This window comes from Ptychodera flava, chromosome 15 (assembly GCF_041260155.1).
Source record: "Ptychodera flava strain L36383 chromosome 15, AS_Pfla_20210202, whole genome shotgun sequence".
NCBI classification, from domain to species: domain Eukaryota; kingdom Metazoa; phylum Hemichordata; class Enteropneusta; family Ptychoderidae; genus Ptychodera; species Ptychodera flava.
In genome coordinates, this window is record NC_091942.1 from 8,607,312 (window position 1) to 8,628,944 (window position 21,633).

General features: G+C 36.8%; 2 protein-coding genes and 2 long non-coding RNA genes across 4 annotated transcripts; all 4 read left to right on the forward strand.

Annotated features, from left to right (window-relative positions):
- Positions 1–314: 314 nt before the first annotated feature.
- LOC139152337 (uncharacterized) lies at positions 315–3,245 on the forward strand. Its single transcript, XR_011556601.1, has 3 exons — positions 315–437; positions 1,979–2,104; positions 3,167–3,245. It is a non-coding gene; the product is annotated as an uncharacterized lncRNA (long non-coding RNA).
- A 453-nt stretch (positions 3,246–3,698) lies between these two features.
- On the forward strand, positions 3,699–12,570 carry LOC139152234 (fibropellin-1-like). The gene is made up of 12 exons (XM_070725375.1): positions 3,699–3,825; positions 4,127–4,243; positions 5,461–5,583; positions 5,928–6,050; positions 6,426–6,554; positions 6,985–7,107; positions 7,422–7,538; positions 9,191–9,313; positions 9,903–10,028; positions 10,602–10,724; positions 11,373–11,495; positions 12,398–12,570. The coding sequence occupies exons 1-12, from the start codon at positions 3,699–3,701 to the stop codon at positions 12,568–12,570; spliced, it is 1,527 nt and encodes a 508-aa protein (XP_070581476.1).
- Positions 12,571–14,520: 1,950 nt separating this feature from the next.
- LOC139152338 (uncharacterized) lies at positions 14,521–17,043 on the forward strand. Its single transcript, XR_011556602.1, has 3 exons — positions 14,521–14,643; positions 16,301–16,417; positions 16,930–17,043. It is a non-coding gene; the product is annotated as an uncharacterized lncRNA (long non-coding RNA).
- Positions 17,044–17,770: 727 nt separating this feature from the next.
- LOC139152235 (fibropellin-1-like) lies at positions 17,771–21,553 on the forward strand. The gene is made up of 7 exons (XM_070725376.1): positions 17,771–17,808; positions 18,328–18,479; positions 18,762–18,887; positions 19,149–19,271; positions 20,342–20,464; positions 21,023–21,139; positions 21,411–21,553. Exons 1-7 carry the CDS (start codon positions 17,771–17,773, stop codon positions 21,551–21,553), a joined length of 822 nt encoding a protein of 273 aa, XP_070581477.1.
- Positions 21,554–21,633: the final 80 nt, after the last annotated feature.

Consider the following 21,633-nt stretch of genomic DNA (forward strand, 5'->3'; position numbering starts at 1 on the left):
TTGTCTTTATCACAACTTTAGGAATATTTACTCTTTCTGGCTCAGAACTCCGTGTTGATCGTTCTGTTCAAGCCCTTCTAAACTTGATGTGTGGCTTTCTGTCTGGATTTTATCATGTTTGTATCGCATAGTTTCGACGTTCTGATGGTAAACTACTTCATCAGACTACATGTCAATTTTATAATGTTGGAAGTAGAGGACTTCATGACTTGTAGTAATTATTCAGGATGATTTGCATACCCGATAACAAATAAATAATTTACATGTTATTATCAATACATAAGGTTTTGTTTTTTTGTTCTTCTTTTACACAGGGATGAACCCATGCTTTCCCAACCCTTGTCAGAATAGTGGTTTCTGCAATCAAGTTCCAGGAAGTTGTACAGATTTCCAATGTCAATGTCCCGAGTGCTTTTCTGGTCCAACCTGTTCTGAACGTAAGGGTCACAGTGCTACTTCTAACTAAATGAACATATTAAGCGTTAGATGCAGAATAAGTTATCCACAGTTTAGTTCAGCTGAAGGAAATTCAAAACTAGACATGTTGTGGGGTATTTTGCTTACTTAACTCTGGAAATTTCGATTATGTCATCCCTGTTTTAGAGTACTGACGGTATTGATCTCTTTAATAAGTTTGGAAAAAGTTTATAAGTCTTGCAATGCAGTCGTCCATGTAATTGTAACGGATGTTGAGGGTTGGATTAGAGATTAATATACACCTGCGTCTGTAACCTATTGGGTTTTGTTGAATATTAAGTTTCGGTATCAGAGGACGCTGAGTCCAGTAACTTTGACGAGGAGTACAAAAACTTTAGGTGCTATTGGACGCTATTTGACCTCTGACCTCATAACACCTTTACATGAACACGGGGAAGAACAAAGATAATTTTACATTTTGTCCCAGAAATATACTTCAAAGCATTCAGTGCTTCACACAGTGAACTGTGATCTTTTCAAAGTCTGTGAATTTGGGTGAAATTATGCCGCTGACCTACAACATTTCGTTCTATTGGGACCCTGTATGCTTTAAAGCCGCACTTTTCAATCCCAGGTTCTCGCATTAGTGGAGTTCTCCTCCCAGTCAAACACATGGCCAGTATGATGTTTGATTTCTATAACATTAATTACACAAACTGATCTCAACCTTTTGTCACATTTTGCTAATCCTGTAAACAGAGTTTATGCAAGCTTTTGATTGACGGTCGGTTCAAATAGCCAACAGTCATTGATTCCCCACTACAAACGCTCGAATTTCCTAAAAAAATGTCTTCCAGTCGCGTTAGACTTTGAATATAACCACAGAGTTCGATCGGCAGCAACTTCACGCTGACCGCTTGGCAGTCTGTCTGTGTTTTTACGGCCGGGGAAAACTAAAAAGTGGCATTTTCTGGAGTGTGTGCCCGCGTGTTGCCTGTTTGGTGTCCACTTACACAATGAACGCCGCCATACCTTGGCGTCCTTTTAAAGGAAGGCTCCGCCTTTAAGCGGACGCGCTGAACGCTATCCCAGACTGATCGCGCTCACTCAGTGCAGTGCGCGACGAACATCCTAAAAACGCCCTAATTTTGACTTTTTGTGGTAAAATGAGATTAAAAAGGTGTATAATATTAAGGTTATTCACAAAATACCGGAATTATGTCCTCGTACATTGTGCGCTTCGGTATTGTCCTACATGCTACATTATATACTCGGACATAAATCCCGGTATTTTGTGAATAACCTTATATTACCTACCTGTCAATAATGCCAATTTAATTATGTCTGAAGTTCATTGGATTTTTCAAAATGCACAGTACCATTCTAAAAATTACTCAAAAGTAAACGTGAAACTGAATCTACTAAAGCACAATATCACCGTAAGGAGAAACCACTTAATCATCTTAAATATGGCAAATGATCATCATTGTCTGCCTTTATTCTACTCGACCTAGTTAATAGATCAATATGTCAAATTAATTAAGCTTATTCCTTACTACAGCTATCAATCCGTGTACACCAATCAACCCATGCCAGAACGGTGGGACCTGCTTAGGACAACCTGGTGTCTGCACATTATATAGCTGTACATGTCCAGGTTGTTACAGTGGCCAAAATTGTGAAAGATGTAAGTACGTTAAAACTCTATTCACATTCAACGTGTACCAGATATTGTCTTTGTGGTCAAGGATATGTTCTATTGAATCAATGAATCAAGTGACGTTTACAACAAGGCATTGCAGTAGTTCACATGTCATGTACCTAGTACTTCTCGGCGCAAGTTTTCGTTTCGCTACCAGCCCATGTTCACATTAATGAAGGAACTAAAGTATTTCGCGGCGCGCAAAAATCTAACTGTGGTGATGGGACGCTGTGGCCACAGAAGGAAAGAAGCAATTTTGAAATAATCAATAAACTCTTGAACACGCAAAGTACGTCACAAATTTTGATTGGTCAGGTATCCCTCTGTATAAAAACCGTAGAATTCGCCTCCCCTGTGATGACCATTCATCATATTGCTTACTCGCTACCCATTATTTGGTTGGAGGAAGAAGTTATTCATAAAATTCAATGCAATGAAGTATCTCGTTGAAAAACCATCGATAAAATGAAATTTCAATCTTATCGGCTGTATCAAGGTGTCCGTCATGTACGTCAGTGGGAATCACCCCTCCTAGGTTAAAATCAACAAAACAAACGAAAATATTTAAAAACTGATTTTTGGCATAATTACTACTTCCATATGTATGAATAAAGTGGAATATTGTCTGGCCGCAATATTCCATGGACTGTACCTTTGTCATCCTGATTTATCCATTGTCAGTTGCAATTCCTTGGCAAATTTTCTGGTGTCTTATAAACATATCTAATCGCAAACTATTATCCACATACATTCAAATTCAGTCAGAAATTTCCGTATACATACTCTTATTGGGAGATGTGATTACTATTATAGACATTACACTATTTACCAGCTTTTGGGTAGCTTTCCTTCGTTTGTAATCCTCCTTTCAGATACTGTTTTTTAGCATTCTTCATGTGTAACATATTCCAGTGCAATATTCTCACTGCTTGTGCAGTATAATGGATGAAAACTAATTTCAGTTCATAAGAATGCGATTGACAATACTGATACTGAAAAAGCAAACATAACTCAACATTTCAATTTTGCAACTTTCCATTGAACCAGTGCTTGACCCGTGCCAGCCGAATCAGTGCCTAAATCAAGGCCAGTGTGTGCCGTCAGCCATTAATGAATGTACCGAGGCAGATTGTTTTTGTGTTGGCTGTTACTCGGGCAGTACTGTGAATTATGTGAGTTTGTACTTTCGTATCTCTAAGTATCTCCAAAACTTTGAGAACTTCCATGCATCATAAACTGTTTCTGTTCAAAACAAACAATGTGCACCATGAAAACATGAAAACAGGACACAAAGACACAAAAAACGCAAACAGACAAAGAGACACACAGTCATACATACAGACCGACAGAAACACAGACAAACACACACACACACAACACACACACACATATATATATAATATATATATATATATATATATAGAGAGAGAGAGAGAGAGAGAGAGAGAGAGAGAGAGAGAGAGAGAATAATTCAAAGTTTAATGAATTTTTATACATGTTTCTGTCTGTATATCATTAATTTGAGAATGCTGTGGTTTTCTGATAATGACATATATCAAAACTATACTTACCTGCAGTGATGGACCCCTGCCAGCCCAATCCGTGCCAAAGTGGTGGTCAATGCATACCGGCAGAGCCTCCAAACCAGTGTTCTCTGTTTACATGCGCATGTCCTGGCTGCTTCACTGGTACAATTTGTGAACAATGTAAGTTAAATTTCACTTCCTTTAAATCCACATTGCAGATTAACATATAGGTCAATAAGATATTGGGAAGTATGCGAATCTTTTAAATCACGGCAAAATTCGGAATTTGAACAAAAGGTTAATCAACAATTGTAAGGTATCTAAATTTCAGTCTGGACTTTGACTGACTATATGTTCTGTCGAATAGTTGTAATTTTTGAGAGCTGCGATGAAAAATTTTAGTTTGCCCAAAATGTTATCCATAAATAATATTTGAGAGAGTCAACAATTGCCTGAGCCATTATGTATTTCTTTTTTACAGTGATGAATCCATGCCAGCCAAACCCTTGCCAAAATGATGGATTATGTTTGCAACAAACCTGTGAAACCTATCGCTGCAGTTGTCAATTCTGTTACACTGGCCAGACCTGTGCAATACGTGAGTATATATGCACTGGACATAACCTTTAATAATTTAGTAACGTATGTACTGAAATATGTTATTGTTTCTATGAAACTGCTCTGGTACGAATAAAACGGCATCAGAAGGTAGTGGACTTTCCATCCCGCTAAAATTGCAGAACTGTTAGTTTAAATATCTTCAAATGCTGCATTACTGTCAGGTACCTAACATTTTCGTTATCATCGATGTAAAACTTGGCTTCCATTCATTTCTTAGTGTCCTAGTGCTTCCGAACAACTACAACATATTTGTCTTAAAAGAGTGACCTACACATGTTGTACTATTACAGTAAATTATTTTCAATGAAGAAAATGCCCTTGTACCTCTTTTCTTGTTTCCTGAATCTGAACCTCTTTTGCAGTCTTCCGATTTTTGTAACTACCATGATGAAAAGTACACGATTGAAAATGTTGAACCACAGACTGCGAATATTGTCTTCTATCTTTTAAGGCGGAACTGCACGTTGATAACCCAGTTTGTTTTAAAGGAATGTTTCTCATCTAAGATGACAAGGAAACCCCCTCATACTGTATATGTTGAAAAAGCAGAGAAGCGCAAGTTCATTGCAGTAGCAATAGTTTACTCGTAGGGTAAAAGGGTGTATATTTGGGGTAAAACCTTCAATTTAGGTACGTATAAATAATAATAATCAATTTAAGTCAAAAACTTGATATTATCTTCTGAAATGAAATATTTTACTTAAAACAAGTCTTAGAGTAAATGTAGAAATAGACGACTACAGTATTTTGAATTATCTATGCTCATTCTAAAATGGCATGGGTTTAAAGACTGACTCTCAAAAACTGATTAAAACATGATAAGCAAAATAAAATGCTTCCTATTCAAAACGTAAGAACGTTAAGGCTGAACAGAATAGTCGTTTTTATATGGCATTATAATAATATATGTGAAAATATCAGAAAATTTGACCCAGCCAGAGTTGAGTTAAATTCTTCGGAAATCTTAAAATTGGGAGAAAAGAGAAGCCTGGAAATCTGGTGAATTGTATACATTTGCATAAATTAACATTTTAAAACGACTGCTTGACAAGCTGAAGGTGAACCCGATCAATATTTTAATCTTCGGTTAACAGATAAATCAAAATTGAATGAATATTTGCAAAAAAAAATTGAGCAAAATTCTCTGTGTTGGGAGCCCGTTAATTAATAATGTTGGTTTCATATTCACAACAGGTGTGAATCCTTGTAACAGCAATCCGTGCCAGAATGGTGGTACCTGCACAACTCCTGGAAATCAGTGTTCATACTATCAGTGCCATTGTCTGCAGTGCTACACTGGTACCAACTGTGAAACGTGTAAGTTCTAATTCTTAAATAGGCACTGTATGTCAACCTCAATTCCAGGAAAATGCTCCTCGACCTCATCCCTTGTGATTTTGTATTCGACAATAGAAAATGACAAAAAGAGATATGTACTTTTCATAAGAAGCTCAGTTTTTTCCAGATATGCAAACAATTACTGTTAGGTACTTTCTATATTCAGTGATAGGTTTGTGATAATGTTTTTTCACGGCTTGAAAATCCTGGCTTGTTAGGAAATTTGAAGAGATGGAACCAAGAGTAATGAGCTTGCAAAGACTGACAACAAAATAAACACAACAAAGAGAACACATGTTGTTGTTTTTCTTTCACCTGTTCAGTGATGGATCCATGCCAAAACAACCCATGCCTTAATGGTGGTGTGTGTGAAGCTGTTCCTGGCTCCTGTACACTGAACACATGTACTTGTATTGGCTGTTATACTGGAACACTTTGTGAAAGACGTAAGTGTATAAAGGAAACATTACTTTTTAATCTGCAATTTTCTTCATTCAATCAGACTGCCTGCTCCTTTTACCAAAAGAAGAATGATATATTTTTATATACCGTTTCATAGTAACACTACGATTAAAACTAATCAGATATTACACTCAGACCCGCGCCTTGTCGCAAATTTTAGTTAAAACACACTGAATGTCACAGGTATGGGTATCAACGACGGTGTAACGTCTTGACTACCACTTCAGCTACGTTAAACAGTTTTGTTTTATGTCAGAAACGTTCAACACTTCTGACATGCTGTGAGAGCTGTGAGAGCTTCGAAATCTTGATATTGCATTATTGATTTAAAGATTTTTTTTTAATTTTCATTTTTCTAGTAATCGATCCATGCCAGAGTTTTCCATGTGAATTTGGTGGTACATGTCGTCGGTCTGACCCATCACCTTCCTGCGATGCGTACACGTGCGAATGCAGACAGTGCTATACAGGCTTGACATGCTCTATATGTATGTACTCCACCAAAGTATTGTCTACTCTGCAACTCTGCGATTCAACAATGTCGTGGTGTATTCCTTTTTGGATAGTCAATTGCCTGTATTTGTAGCTTTGGGTTTAATGTTGCGAAGGGAAAATTCCTAACATTTCCCTGTTGATTTTAGTCTAGAGACCGGATCTTTTGAAGCAAAAAATATGTCTTACTCATAGATGGAGGGGCAAATGTTCTAATGTGAAATCCAAGTAACAATTAATCATTAAAGGTAAAAGGACTTTATAATCCAAAATTAGGAAGCATAATAACTTTTGTTCATATTATTGGTGATGAATGCGTAAAATTCAACGGTTATCTTATGAGTCAGTGAAAGGTTAAAACATTTTATTTCTGCGATGAATATAACCTTAACTTTTACTGATGTGCGGTCTTTGATTTATTTCTAGTCCTGAATCCGTGTGATCCAAATCCCTGCCAAAACAATGGATTCTGCCAACCAGTCGTAGGATCTTGTACTGAATACACATGTGTGTGCAGTGGATGTTACACTGGCAGACAATGCCAGACCTGTCAGTATATCTCTAAGTTGTCTGTCTGTCTGTCTGTCTGTCTGTCGGTCGGTCGGTCTGTCTGTATGTATGTATCCATGTATGAAGATATGTATGTATATATATATATATATATATATATATATATATATATATATGTATGGAACTCTATCAATATATTATGTATGTGCTGATTTCCGTTTTTCATTTCAATTCTTCAGTCTAAAAAAAATTAAACCAGATTAATACTGAAGGCTGACTCCATTCGAGTGACGATTTTTACTTTAGTTGTGTTTAATTTGTTCTTTTCACAATTTTCATATTTCCTTTTACAGTCATGGATCCTTGTGACAACAGACCTTGCCTAAATGGAGGGGTTTGCCAGAGCGTATCGTGTACAGCCTCCAACTGTGCCTGTTCCGAGTGTTATTTCGGAACCTTTTGTGAAAACAGTCAGTCTCTTTTATTTTTTCTGAAGTTTTCTAAATAATCAATCCGGACCCTTGTTTTAATATCGTCTTGTTTTCTACAAGGCGAGTGTATAGACGTTCATTGAAAGATTTGCCAAGGCTCTGAAGTAAACATGAGAAGTCTTGTTCACTGCATATACTTTACTGATTTTAGGTTTCTGCGAGTCAAAGTACGAAACCTCTGCTGAAATGTAATAACAAAGCTACATTATCCAGTTAACCGATTGTCAAAAGGCATATGTATGTCATCTATGTACTATAGTCCTTGCTTGTGATGCACAGATCACTTGTAATTGTGACCAAGTGTAACATTCTTCATACGTATATTCTTGGGCATGTTAATTGTTGACCATCTTGGCCAGGTAAGACCGACCAGCCTGTGCTGCTAGTTTGTTAACCATTTACTACAATATTGTCAGCGTTTTGAGCTTGTTTCCGTTCATTCATTCATTGGCTTGGTTTCAGGCTTTTGAGCGGAAGTTGGTTTTGTCTTCAAATGATTTACCTTGATATAGTTATTGTTGTTATTTTCTGAAGAATGTGGTCAGCCTTTCTCAAAATATTAATTGGTATAAATTAACTGTGTCAAACTGCATACAAAACAGTTTGCTACCATTTACACCGTGTAAACATTTGCTAAGACAGATTTATTCGGAAAAACTAACAAAAAATAATGATCTATTATTAGTCCCTACGGACGTATTCCGGGGGGACAGGTGGTTTTGGTCAAGTCCATGCGTTCGCCCTTGCATGCGTGCGTGCTTGCGTGGGTGCGTGCGTGTGTCCGTCATTAAGTATTTCTCAGACATATGAACCGATTTCTTTCAAAGTTGGTTCAATAACATTGACCTATGTCATACATACGCACGTCGATTTGTTTCACAATAAGATCCAATATGGCCGCATGCTCATAACATGTTTGTATCAAAAACATTCAAATTAGGTAAAAAAGCAAACTCTCTCAAAATGCTATGACTCAAACCTCAAGCATGATTGCATTGATATTTATAAGAGCTACCTTGCATAAACCTTATGCAAATTTATTGTCCCACAAATACATGGTTACTTTTGTTTAGGTCCGTTGACAGTGACGCCAAGCTTATAGTTGGCAATGTTTCTTTGCATATTAACAGCAAGTTATCGGACACTGCTTGTACTCTGGTCATAGTTTTAAATACGACTTCAAATATAATTGCATGTGGAACGTTGAACTACCAAATTCCACTACCGTCTTTAGTTTTTTACGGCTGTCACTGCCATTACTATTGCTATTTGCAATCAATACTGTCTTCAGATATCACTTGTTCAATTCAACAGTTGAACCGTAACTGTACTACAAACTCATTCTCGGCCATTATGCCCCATCTGTATCGCAATTAATGAACAGGACTCTGTCCTATTCGAGAACTTGTATGTATAGTCCCTATTAACAAGTGGGGGCTGTGTAATCGACGATGACTTGTTCATTTTTGCAAAATATACCAACACTGTTGGCACTATAGACGAAAGAAATTATAGCCACACCTCAATATACCCTTAGTAGAAGCCAGATATTAGTTCATTGTATTACTTTTGTTGATATATTTTTGTCAGATCGGTTATGAGAAAATCTTTGAATTATTAATTTCCTACAGGACGAGATCCCTGCGCAGTCAATCCATGTCAAAATGGCGGAACATGCTATGTGCCAGCTGGTCAATGCACCGACTTCCAATGCTCGTGTGTCGGTTGTTACACTGGTGAATACTGTGAGTCATGTAAGTCGAACAGAGTTCCTTTTTACCTCATATACTCCCTCATATAATCCTTGGCAATTTGCGAAAAATTTTGCCGTTTTTGTCTGAAATCCTCACAGCAATTTTCAGTACTCCTGACTAAATCATCGAATCGATTTAATACTAATCTGCCCAATCGAACGTTTTTCGATTGTAAGATATTCGAAAAAATTTCAGCACATACTTTGAGACTCCTGGAAATGGTGGTGTTTTTATCGATCTTATGATATTGCTTGAAAAATGCAAACAAATTTGAAAGGTCCTTGCTTAATCAGTGGCTAACATTTTGAGACTCTCTTTCTCTCCTCTACAGTGTAGTCAATTGTTTAAATCAACAGTCGAAGTCTCAAACGTTTGAATCAAATTGCTTCAAAATATAAACACATCAGGAATTTTTCAATACGTTTTTGATCGGAATCGAAGTACACGAATCAAAAGGTTGTTTCCATTTTGTTAACTACTATTACTTTTTAATCCAAGGTTTCTAGCAATAATGACAGTAATATACTCTTCAAGGAAGTGCCATCAGTATATGCATGACATCGAAAGTTTTTTGTTTTGCCTTCTGCAGTACAAAATCCTTGTGGTAGCTTCCCATGTAGAAATGGAGGACAGTGTCAGCCAGCTGCTCCACCAGCATGCACGCTGTTCCATTGCAACTGCCCAAATTGCTTCCTAGGAAATATTTGTGAAATTCGTGAGTTCACGTTTTATTCGATCTTTAAGTTCCAATTTCGCACAGAAATATATTTTAGAAGGAGTTAAATTTTACGATTTAGTATCATTGTTTGTTGATATTTTGTTTGTTGTATTTGTTTCCATATTGCTTTCGCTCGTACACATTGTTATTTATTTGTATTTAACTTGCAGATTGACGTGAAATGAATTTTCATAGCAGAGAAGTTAATCTTAGTTGTGTAAGGTTGGCCAATGTGGCTGTATAATTTGCTGGCATGTAGCTACGTTAGCTAATTTGACACGATATGCTTACAAGTAAACGTGAAAGTGAGGCGGATGACGATTGATATTGTCAGTTTGTATCAGTTAACAGTGGCAATGTACTTTTAATGATCATAGCATGGATGGGGCACAACAATATGCCAAAAAGGGATGCATAAGTAACCTCATTCAATAAAAGGCTCTACAAAGCATTTGGCCATATTGTACTGTACGGTATTACAAACTTAATTAAACATGAAGTTTCTGTGAATATTCACTGAACCACTTCAAATCCGGTACAAGTGTTCCATTTTGTTGTTCCGCTTTTTAGAGCAAAATCCATGCCAGCCAAACCCATGCCTCAACAATGGATTCTGCACACAAGTACCTGGTTCGTGTACAGACTATACATGCAGCTGTCAGGGATGTTATAGTGGAAGTAACTGTGAAACTCGTAAGCAGATAGAGTGACATTTGTACTTTGCAGAAATATGGTATCATAACATACTGCTTATGCGTAACATGGCAGTGATTTCCATTTTCTTCGGATGACACCTGTTATGTTTTTCTTTATTTTGAACATATCTATATTCAATAAGACAGTCCATTTTCAGGCATATATGATAATTTCCTGACGATGTCGTTGAAAACCGTAACAGCATAGTGCATATCACCTAGATTTACATTTCATATATACAGCAATGTAGGCACCATCGGAACTTTGAAACATTGTAAGTATATTCTTTCGCGGTACGGAGTAGAAAACGAGGAAAACGATTTTCCTTCTTTCATAAGGAGTATACAGATGAATGTTGATCGAGTGAAAATTTGAGAGGGACAGTTAAACTAACAATAATTAAGGCCTTAAGGCTGTAGTTGATCTTCGACATGAATAAACAAATTAAATGAGATGGTTATCATTTGAAGAAATCTTTATAACTCATATTGTTGTTTTTTAATGACATTGAATCAATGGGTATTAGCCAAATTTGCAAAATTAAGATAGAGCTGATAGTTATCTAAATATCACTCACATCTTGCATTGTTAACTTATAATATGACATAATCTAGTTTTAATCTCTGAAATTTCTTTATCATACAGTTGAAGACCAATGCCAGCCAAATCCATGCCAAAACAATGGCATTTGCCAACCCGTCGCAGGGTCGTGTACAGAGTTTGTATGTCGCTGCCAGGGTTGTTACACTGGACTGGACTGTAACATGTGTAAGTACTGCTTTTTATATATTTGCATTCATATCATATATATATATATATATATATATATATATATATAATATATATATATATATATATATATATATATATATAATATATATATATATATATATATATATATATATATATATATATATATATATATATATATATATATGCCCTTAACCAAATTCTAAACCTGTGACCAAATTAGACTTCAAAACCCTGGGGGACCTATGGTTTGGGCTCTATCTGTCCACTCCACGGCAGCTGTGTGATCTTTTTGCCACAATTTGTTTTCATACCTTGAGCCATTTCACACAAATGACTAGCTGGTTTCCTTCAAACTGGAATCTACTCATGTATATCAGTTTGTTTTGAGATATGATATAGCCAGTTTATCATATAGCCAGTTCATGTCTTAGGAGCAGTTGAACAGACAAGCCAGTGTCGATTTTGTGAAAATGTTGTTAAAGTTTGGCAAAAGTACTAAGTGCACAAAAGGTACATATGAATTAGGCAAATGGTTTTGCATAACAATTAAAGACGGCCAAGAGGTAGCAATTCCGTCATAAAATTTTTAATGGGAAGAGTCATACTTTAGACATTCCTAAGCTCATTTTTACAAGGGCAGTGCATGTAGAATCTTTTTTGCAGTAAAAGATGGAATGGCCGCTCGTAGGCTAGTTAGTGATGAAATTATTCATGTTCAAAACTTCTGCATATATGTGTAGAGCTTTGTACTTTAATCATATTCATGAACCTTACTGTTGTAGTGAACCAAAATCCTGTACTACGCTTCTTTTTCTGGTGATATGTCCCTTACTGTCAATCTGTATTTGACATAACAGCAATCTGGCTTACTACTTTAACTGCGAACTGTTTTCCTCCTTAATTACGTTTCTGTGCAGTACAAGATCCATGCTCACAGTTTGGACAGAATCCATGCCAGAATGGTGGAGATTGCATAGCAATAAGCTGTGAAGACTATACATGTCGGTGTACGGGTTGCTTTACAGGTCTAAACTGCGATCAAGGCAAGTCACGAAACCTAATTTCTGGTCCAATGCTACCATTTGAATGATACAGGCACTGATCCCATTATCTCCTGAGAAAAAAAAAACTTTCATTTTGATATCATTTATGTCAAGATGTTTGATCATACAGTTTTACAAATTATAGTTGTTTTAACAGATTTAGGATACAAACACATTAAAAGTTATAGAAAACCTACCTCTTTCCCTATTTTGATGAAAGAAACTTATTGACAAATATCTGTGATCAGGTTGACAGATTTTTTTCATTTGATAAAGAAAAGAACAAGGCTGGTGGTAATTTGATTCAAAATGTCTTATATTCTCTATTTCAAATCTGAAATGAAATTATACTTTTAATTCTCACGATGTAAATTGTGAAATCTAAAATTCCTCCACAAATATTAGAATGAAGCCAAAGACCGGTTGGGCATCATGAAAAGAACCGTCAATTTTGTCAGAAACCTGTCTCGAGCAAGAGCCCTTGTGCTTTTATAAAGTGTCAGATTAAGAGTGCATCTTAGGGTAACAGAAAATATTAGCCATTTCCATAATTTGAAATTGCTTTCGTTACTTTCTGTATAAGTTGAATAGAATGGTGTGTCAATTGATATCGATCGAAAATGGTAAGTTTTTTTAATTGCAATATGATAAAAACGTCCTATTCAGAATTTATTTTCTGGTCATATTTCTGATCCCGTGTACCTTTATTTGTGAAAATTAATGAAGATTGTAGGCCATGGAAACGTGCCTTGCAATATGTGAACCTTTTTTGTGTTTTGTAATCCAGAAATCAATCCTTGTCAGTCCCAACCATGTTTTAACAATGGTATCTGTCGAGTGCGACGGGAGACAGAAGTCTGTGATGATTATGCATGTGACTGTCTACAGTGCTACACTGGGGATCATTGCGAAACTCGTAAGTGTTCCGGTTTCTTCGTATTTCATTTCATTGCAATCACTGGAACAGCTCAGTAGCTCATGCAGTAACTCACCTCAGTCAGTTCCATCTTACTATTTATGTTTGGCCTATCGTAAAGGATGCAAAATGAAATATACTGTGTTATCAGGAATCATTTTGGAACATTATAATGTAATGAATCCGAGCTATGTGCGACAGGTCATTCCTTTCAGAAACATAAAAAATATCATCAATAGTCTTCTTACTCTAATCGCATAGCCTTCGATGTCATCCAAATGATAATAATTCACATAATTGGTCATAAGTATAGCTGTCCTGATCAGTTCTCAAAACCTAAACATGTGATATATGTGATACTGTAATATGAGTTTCACACCTCTTCAATCAAGATACTTCTAACCTTGTATTGAAACAAGTCCATAAAGGTTCAAACTGGGCAATACGGGGATACACCAAATTTGATCTGAACCTCATTGCAGCTCAACTCAATTCATGTTACATCATTCTCTCTGATTTAAAATGCTCTATTTGTCACACAGGCATCGACCAATGTGCTTCCCTGCCATGTGCAAATGGCGGCCAGTGCGTTGCAATACCTGGCTCTTGCACAGACTACAGATGTATCTGTCAAGGTTGCTATACGGGAGGATCGTGTGAGACTTGTAAGTGCAACTCATGTTTTCCCCATGTCTCTCGTACGCCACGCATGAAATCGCTTACAATATATTCAGTGGGATGAGAGAGACGCCAGTTTGTAAGACGTGTAGAATAAAGGCAGCGAACATTTTGCGTCAGGCAATTGGTGTTATTAAGTGTTTATTTAGCTGTAAGTGTCCTAATCAATGCCCAGTCCAATTTCCTTTACATTTCAGTGATTTTTCACACTATGTCTTCACTTCAATATCTTTTTCGATAGTATTCCATTGAACATCCTCTCGTTCAATTCTATTACTTTGATTCGAGAGTCACACCACAATGTACGAAAATAAGAAATCCTATGTTGCCTCCTTTACTGGCGCTGAAATTATTTTATAGATTTTCTAATCTAAAACTGTGTATTTGTATCTGTTTATTTCAGTATTGAACCAGTGCCAGCCAAACCCATGCTTTAACGAAGGAGTGTGCATTCCGACTCAAGGATCATGTACAACATTCCGGTGTCAGTGCCTCGGCTGCTATACTGGACAGTTCTGTGAGACATGTAGGTGTCCATTCGTGTTAAATAATTGTTAGCTGAGAAGAAAAAATTTCGAGAGGTTTCAACTCCTCGACATGGGGCGGAGACTTCGTAAGTTACACCCATAATGGTTGTCGAGGACTGGTTCTTCGTCTTTGGTTCCCTCCCCCCTAAAAAGTGCACTCTTCATCTGATACGTTTATGAAGCTTTCGGTCTTTGCGATGAGACATTTCATATACTTCTTCACAGATGGGATTGGAATGTTCTTCATGGAGTATTTGAAATAAACTCGTTCCATACATGACCGCAGGTCCTGGTGCTCAACAACGGACTTAGGAGCGTTGTATACAAAAACGTGTTTATATCTTCTGAGAGTGACAAAGTGCTTGATGCAGGAATGCAGAAAAATATTATAATAAAGACGAAAACACATCAAGTATGTGTGATACCTAATACTCGATTTCACGCATACACGCGATCGTCAGATAGGTAGATTTTATTATATGAAATTTGCTTCAGGTGCTTACATATAAGTATTAAGTTCGGTTGAACCCTTTGTTGTTGTTGGTTGAATGGAAATTTGTTTTAGTGTCGGCACTTGGAGACTAACTCAGAACCTTGTTTTACAGGTTGGACATCCGCATTGATTATGAACAGCTCCTTTGTTAAACAAAGATGGCATTTCTTAGACACATTTGAGGAACTACTTGCTTTCGACAGGTTTGACCATAATCTAAAAAAATGATTTGTCCTTAGATTTCAAGTGACAGACATATTCTTTGATAACTCTGTACCATTAGCACATGCCTTGCTTCAGAAAAATTCGACATGAATTGGATAGCGTGTTTTAAATGTGTTGTCAGTTAGGCCAATGTAATCTTTGGCGTAATTGGCGGCACTTGTAACAGTAGTCTAACAGAGAAGCTATTCATAATAAATGTAGATAAGTCTAACCTGGTAAACAAGTGTCTTGGGTTTCCAAAGTGTCAACACGAAAACAAACTTTAGTTATCAAATTTCAATTCGACCCACAACAACAAATGGTATTACTCAACTTGATACTCATACGTAAGCACCTATAGCAAATTTCATAAATCTACCTATCTGACGATCGCGTGTGTGCGTGAAACTCGAGTACTAGGTACCACACATACTTGATTTGATGTCATCTTTATTGAAATGTAGCTCTGTAGTCTTGCATCGAGCTCTTTACCACTCTGAGAAGATACAGGCAAGTTTTGGTATACAACGCTCTTAAGTCCATTGTTTGAGGACTTATTATTCTCCTGGACCCAAAGTATGGAACGAATTCGTTTCAAATACTCTATGAAGAACATTCCAATCTCATCAGTGAAGGAGAATATGAAATGTCTCGTCGCAGAGATTAAAAGCTTTATAAAACTTATCTGATGGAGAGTAACATTTTTGAGAAGGAGTCACATTACGAAGAACCAGTCCTCGACGACTATTGCTTGTTTAACTCACGGAAATCACCGCCCAATATCGAGGAGATGAAACCGTTCGAAACTGAAGTGCTAAACACACACACAAACACACACAATATTGATTCTCAATATTTAAGGTTTAAGTACGCCAGTTAAAATGGCTTGTCTTCAAACAGATAGTATGATTCAGTGCCTTATTTTGTATTTCCTGTTTCTTCCACCTGTTGCTGCCCAGTACGTAATCCATGTCAGAGTTTCCCATGCCAGTTTGGAGGAACTTGTCGGGCGACCTCCTGTGATACATTTGAGTGTGACTGCGTAGACTGTTATACGGGATCAACTTGCGCCACATGTAAGTAACACAGATCCTCTCATGATGTATAAAAGCCTTAAAAAGCATACTCAGGGTAAATTACATCCCCCAAATGCATTTACAATGCTTGCAACATTTTACTTGTATTCAACAAAACAAATCAAGAACTGTGCAGTTTCATGCGAGGAACTTTTTACAGGAACTATAAAATTTTCGGTGTTATTAATGTAGAGGGACAAATTTTACAATTATACCTAAATAAACCGCTGGCAAAAAGTCGATTGCCCCTCTCAAGATTACAAAAGTAGTCAAGAAAAAGTAAGACCCGCAAAGAATTGGTAGGTTTGAGCGTCTAGACGAATTTCCTCTTTATAATATTGCGCCTTCTATGGCCATAATTAGATTAAGGAAACAATGTACAAGATGAAGACATTGTGAACTCTTACAACAACTATAGAAAAAGAATGGGGATGGAAAAACACGTTCCACATCCCAATTTAATTTTGAATCTCTCTGAACTATGAAACTACAGCTTTTCTTCTCCTTTACAGATTTGAATCCATGTGAAAACAACCCATGTCTTAACAATGGGTTTTGCCAACAAGTACAAGGTTCCTGCACAGACTTCGTCTGTACTTGCCAGTGCTACACAGGGTCAAATTGTGAGACCGGTAAGCCTGCTATAGAAAGACAAGCAGAAAAGCTATGGACGAATTGTGTCAAATAATTATCAATAAAAATATGAATATGAGAGAGAAAGAATGTGAAACAACTATTCTTCACTGCGATTGAAAACGGTTTCTAACATGTGTGATTTTCGGACAATTACGACATCAATATAAAAGTATCATAATCGTTTTACAGTTTGGAAGGGCGTTGCAGATGAATTTCATTTGTTTGGTTGTCCTCAGACCAGGTTTCAAACATTAAGTTATACTGCTGGCTGACTAAATGGTCCTGCGAACATCATATACCCAACCTGAACATCACGCACTACTTAATTACGACTGGCTTGTGCAATTTATGGCTATTATTTTCAAAATGAACGATATATGGTTTCATTCTATAACCCAAGTTTGAACAGTTTATATCAAATGTACATCAGTCGAAGATAATAGCTTCCTCTTCTACAGTAATTTGTCATGCAGTTACCATAAGCAGTATTCCTAAAGTTGCAACGTTTGTTAATATCCTGTGTATTTTAGACACAATAATAGATTTTACATGATAAAGGCCTTCGTTTCTATGATATGTGTGTGTATAAGCTAACTGCTATTCAGTAAAGCTCATTTGGTTTTTTTCTACTACAGAAATTAATCAGTGTTTACCAAATCCATGTGAAAAACGGGCAACGTGCCAACGCCTTGGGGGATGTACACAATATCTGTGTCAATGCCCTCCTTGCTATACTGGTCTAAATTGCCAAATCTGTAGGTATCACTTTAGGCTGTATAGCAAATGTACGATTATATAAAGCATTTCAAAGTAGCGTTGGGAGCCGTGCAAGGAAATCAACCTCTTATTATAATTTTCATTTCCAAGAAATATTGATGTCATAGCTAAGCCGTCAGTTGGGCTTGATTTCATCTACAAGGACAAGTAAACATCCTCAGACGGACGTGGTGACCATAACGAGTACAATTTGTCGGAGAAACCTATCAATAAAAAAGTTCAGTGTAAAACGGTGATTTCCAGTATCAACCATACAGTATCTAGCTCTGTTTATGCATGGACATTTTTAAACTGCTTTTCAGTTTCATTAAAATGTAACTCTGCGTTTAAATGATTCAAGTCTCGTTTGTTACAAATATATTCAATGAAATTTAGTTATAGTGTATGACCGCTCTCTTTCTTTTCATCTACACACTTGTCTTTCCGATTGCATATTATTTAAACGTCACAGTAATTAATGTGTTGTATTGTTAAAGTTCTAATTGTGACTGGTGTAGTTCTTTGCTTTTGTCTCTTCTTATCGAAGTCGTTGATGCGTGTCAACCAAATCAGTGTCAGAATGGTGGGCAGTGCTTGGCCAATTCTGGCTCCTGTACTGAGTTCACCTGTACATGTCCCGAATGCTACACAGGGAGATACTGTCAAGAAGGTAAAACAAGAAAATACATATTTCATATATTATTAATACAATGACCATGTCTTTCCATTTCCTTTTTGGTGAATGTTTAACAGAAATGTTAAAGTTTGCCTGAACTGAGATAAACTAGCATCCATCGTTTACTCTATGCATGATTCGTTTTGTCCATAATGCCTGTTGTATATGCACCTGTATGACCGAACGAAAACACTAGTGTCATCAATGCACACTCGAAAATGAGGTCTTCTAAATAAACATTCCGAATGTGTTTTCTGTACTTTTTCTACAATACAGCCATTAATCCGTGCAGTTCACAGCCATGTGTCAATGGCGGTGTCTGTAGTCCAGTAGGCGCATCATGTTATCTATTCACCTGTGTCTGCCAGAATAACTGCTACATTGGCGCCCGTTGTGAAACCAGTGAGTCATTGCACAATATTTCTCAATATGCATTTAAACCTTCCCACGTTAAGTTCAAGAGTTTTCATAAAATTAAACAACGAATATACTTTGGTCAAGGATGTATTATTTGAACTTCACTTTTAGGTAAATACATGCAGTACTGTTTTACACTATATCATAAATGCTCTTGTTAAGTAGTTTTGTCATTCATTAAGACTGTTAGAATATATTTCATTTAATGACACAGAGTGCATGACGAACGTTATTGTTGATTGGCAGGAGTGGACCAATGTTCACCAAACCCTTGTCAGAATGCGGCTTTCTGTGCAAGAGTTGCAGGCTCCTGCACTGATTACCAGTGCATCTGTCCTCAGTGCTACACAGGCCGACTGTGTGAGTCATGTGAGTTAGCAACCATTTTTGCTTCTATTTGCTGTACACATTTACGGCACCAAGAGCTATCGGGATTAATTTTATTGTCTGCCTACCCATGTCAAGTCTAACAGATGCGCTTATTGACTTTGAAACTTGAAGGTGTCTTGGCATTTTTGTGCTTGTCGTTGTAGCTTTGTGCCTCAAAATGCAAATCAGTGTAATTATTGTGTAATATGTTAATACAATTTTCTTTGAAACCGATTGTTGCGTAGCACTACATTTTTGTATAACGGTCCCTATGGACACTTAGGTTTGTTCAAATTGACATACGATTTGCATATGTAAATATCAGGGAATTCTTTCGGTAAAACGCTTGTGGTACAGACTTTAATTATACCTTAAAATGTCTAAGTTCACGAATATACGGGAATTTAATCTGTTAATCATCTCTTATGCTAGTCTTAACAACAAATGCGTGCATTATCTATTCTGAAGTAAAGTTTCATCTTATATGGAAAATGTCATTTTACCGTGAACTACCTTTTCTACATGTAATGTAACATGCAATTTCAGAAAGAAAGGTCGAAATTAACAAGTAATTTCAAATGTTGTAAAATTGGTACAATTTAGAATAATCTTATAAACAGACCTACATTCATCAACATTGACCTGCGGCCATTTCGGTTTGAAATCGCGTCCGTTACAGAGCATATTCATTAAAACTTGGCAGACGCCTAATATACTTTAAAGTTGACGTAAATTTGGAATCAATACATCAAATACAGGGCCAAGGAAATGCTTTTGAGCCAAACGTTAGACTCACGCCTCGTGGCCTCTTGATATGATATGTTTAATTTCAAGGTATATTGCCGCCAATGTCTGTAAGATATTTGACACAAGTAAAAGTGTGACATGGGCACATCGTAAATGTTCCATGAGTAATTGCTGAATCTTAGTTTCAATAAATCCTCTTGCGGTGCAAAACAAAACAGATTCCATTAGAATGATGTTAAAACTCGTTTTAAAAAGTAAGCGTGAGGGAAATTATCTTATGACGATGATAATCTCTCTGCCTTTATGTATAAATATGACTCCAGTCATCAATGCTTGTGATAGCATACCATGTCAGAATGGCGGTACCTGCAATGCAGTGTCTGGTTCCTGCACCCAGGTTACATGTGACTGCCCTGGATGCTACACTGGATCATTCTGTGAAACAAGTAAGTCGCATAGTTGTTATGTCGTTTCCCTTCTCAAACGTGGCCAGATATCTCCTGAAGTAATATATTATTCATGTCAAGAATACGTTCGGCCAATTTTGAACTGATAACTTTTAAATGTCTCTCTACCGTTGCGGTCTGTCGAAGCTTCTTCTCCTCAGAACACTTCTAACCAACTACCTTACATCTTCACTGTTAAGTTACATCCCATCAATCACTTGCCACCTGGCCTCCTCTCTTTCACCTTCTATTCCCAAACATTCAGTATTTTTCCTGCCCATTGAACCTTTCTCCCTACAAACCTACTCTTTCTCACATACAGTCGCCAGTCCCAACCAACGTCAATTTTAAAAGTGCAATGGCAGTACAAAAAGATGACTGAAAGACTCTGAATTGTATGAAATTCCATGTGGCCTTTTCTCTAAATTTTATAATTCAATCAGGACGAAGATAACCTTGCTTATACAAATTCAAATGAGGGATGACTTTAAATGAGGGCTGACATACTCTCTCTCTCTCTCCTCTCTCTCTCCTCTCTCTCTCTCTCTCTCTCTGTAGGACAAGACCCATGTCAATTTAATGCCTGTAGAAACGGAGGTACTTGCATACAGCTCAACTGTACGCAATATCAATGTCTTTGTGATCCATGCTACTCTGGAGTTAATTGCTTTGAAAGTGAGTTTATGTATCCACGCCGATTTAAATTAAAGCAAACAATCATGTTTGAACAATGAAAATATGTTGAACTATTCCAGTGCTGATCATAATAAAATCAGTTTGAGATGATTTTTAATTTCATAATTGCCGAGGACTGTTTGGAGATGTAAATAGCCAGGCTAGGAAGAAATCCGGAAATTTTAAGTCAGTTAAATAGCATTCGTTTCAGTTCAGATCTCTTCATGGCGTAGAAGTAGCAAACATTGTAAAATTTTATTTTACTTTATAGAGGTAAATCCCTGCCGGTCGAACCCATGCCTGAACAATGCCGTTTGTCAACCCTCGTTTGATATTGACAACTGTGTGGATTACACTTGTTTCTGCCAAGGTTGCTATACAGGCCAGTTTTGTGAGACATGTAAGTACCTCTAATGGTAGTAGAGGTAGGTAAAATTACTCACATGTTCTCTTTTCATCCAATGTTTCAAAGCATTTTACAATAACACTCCATG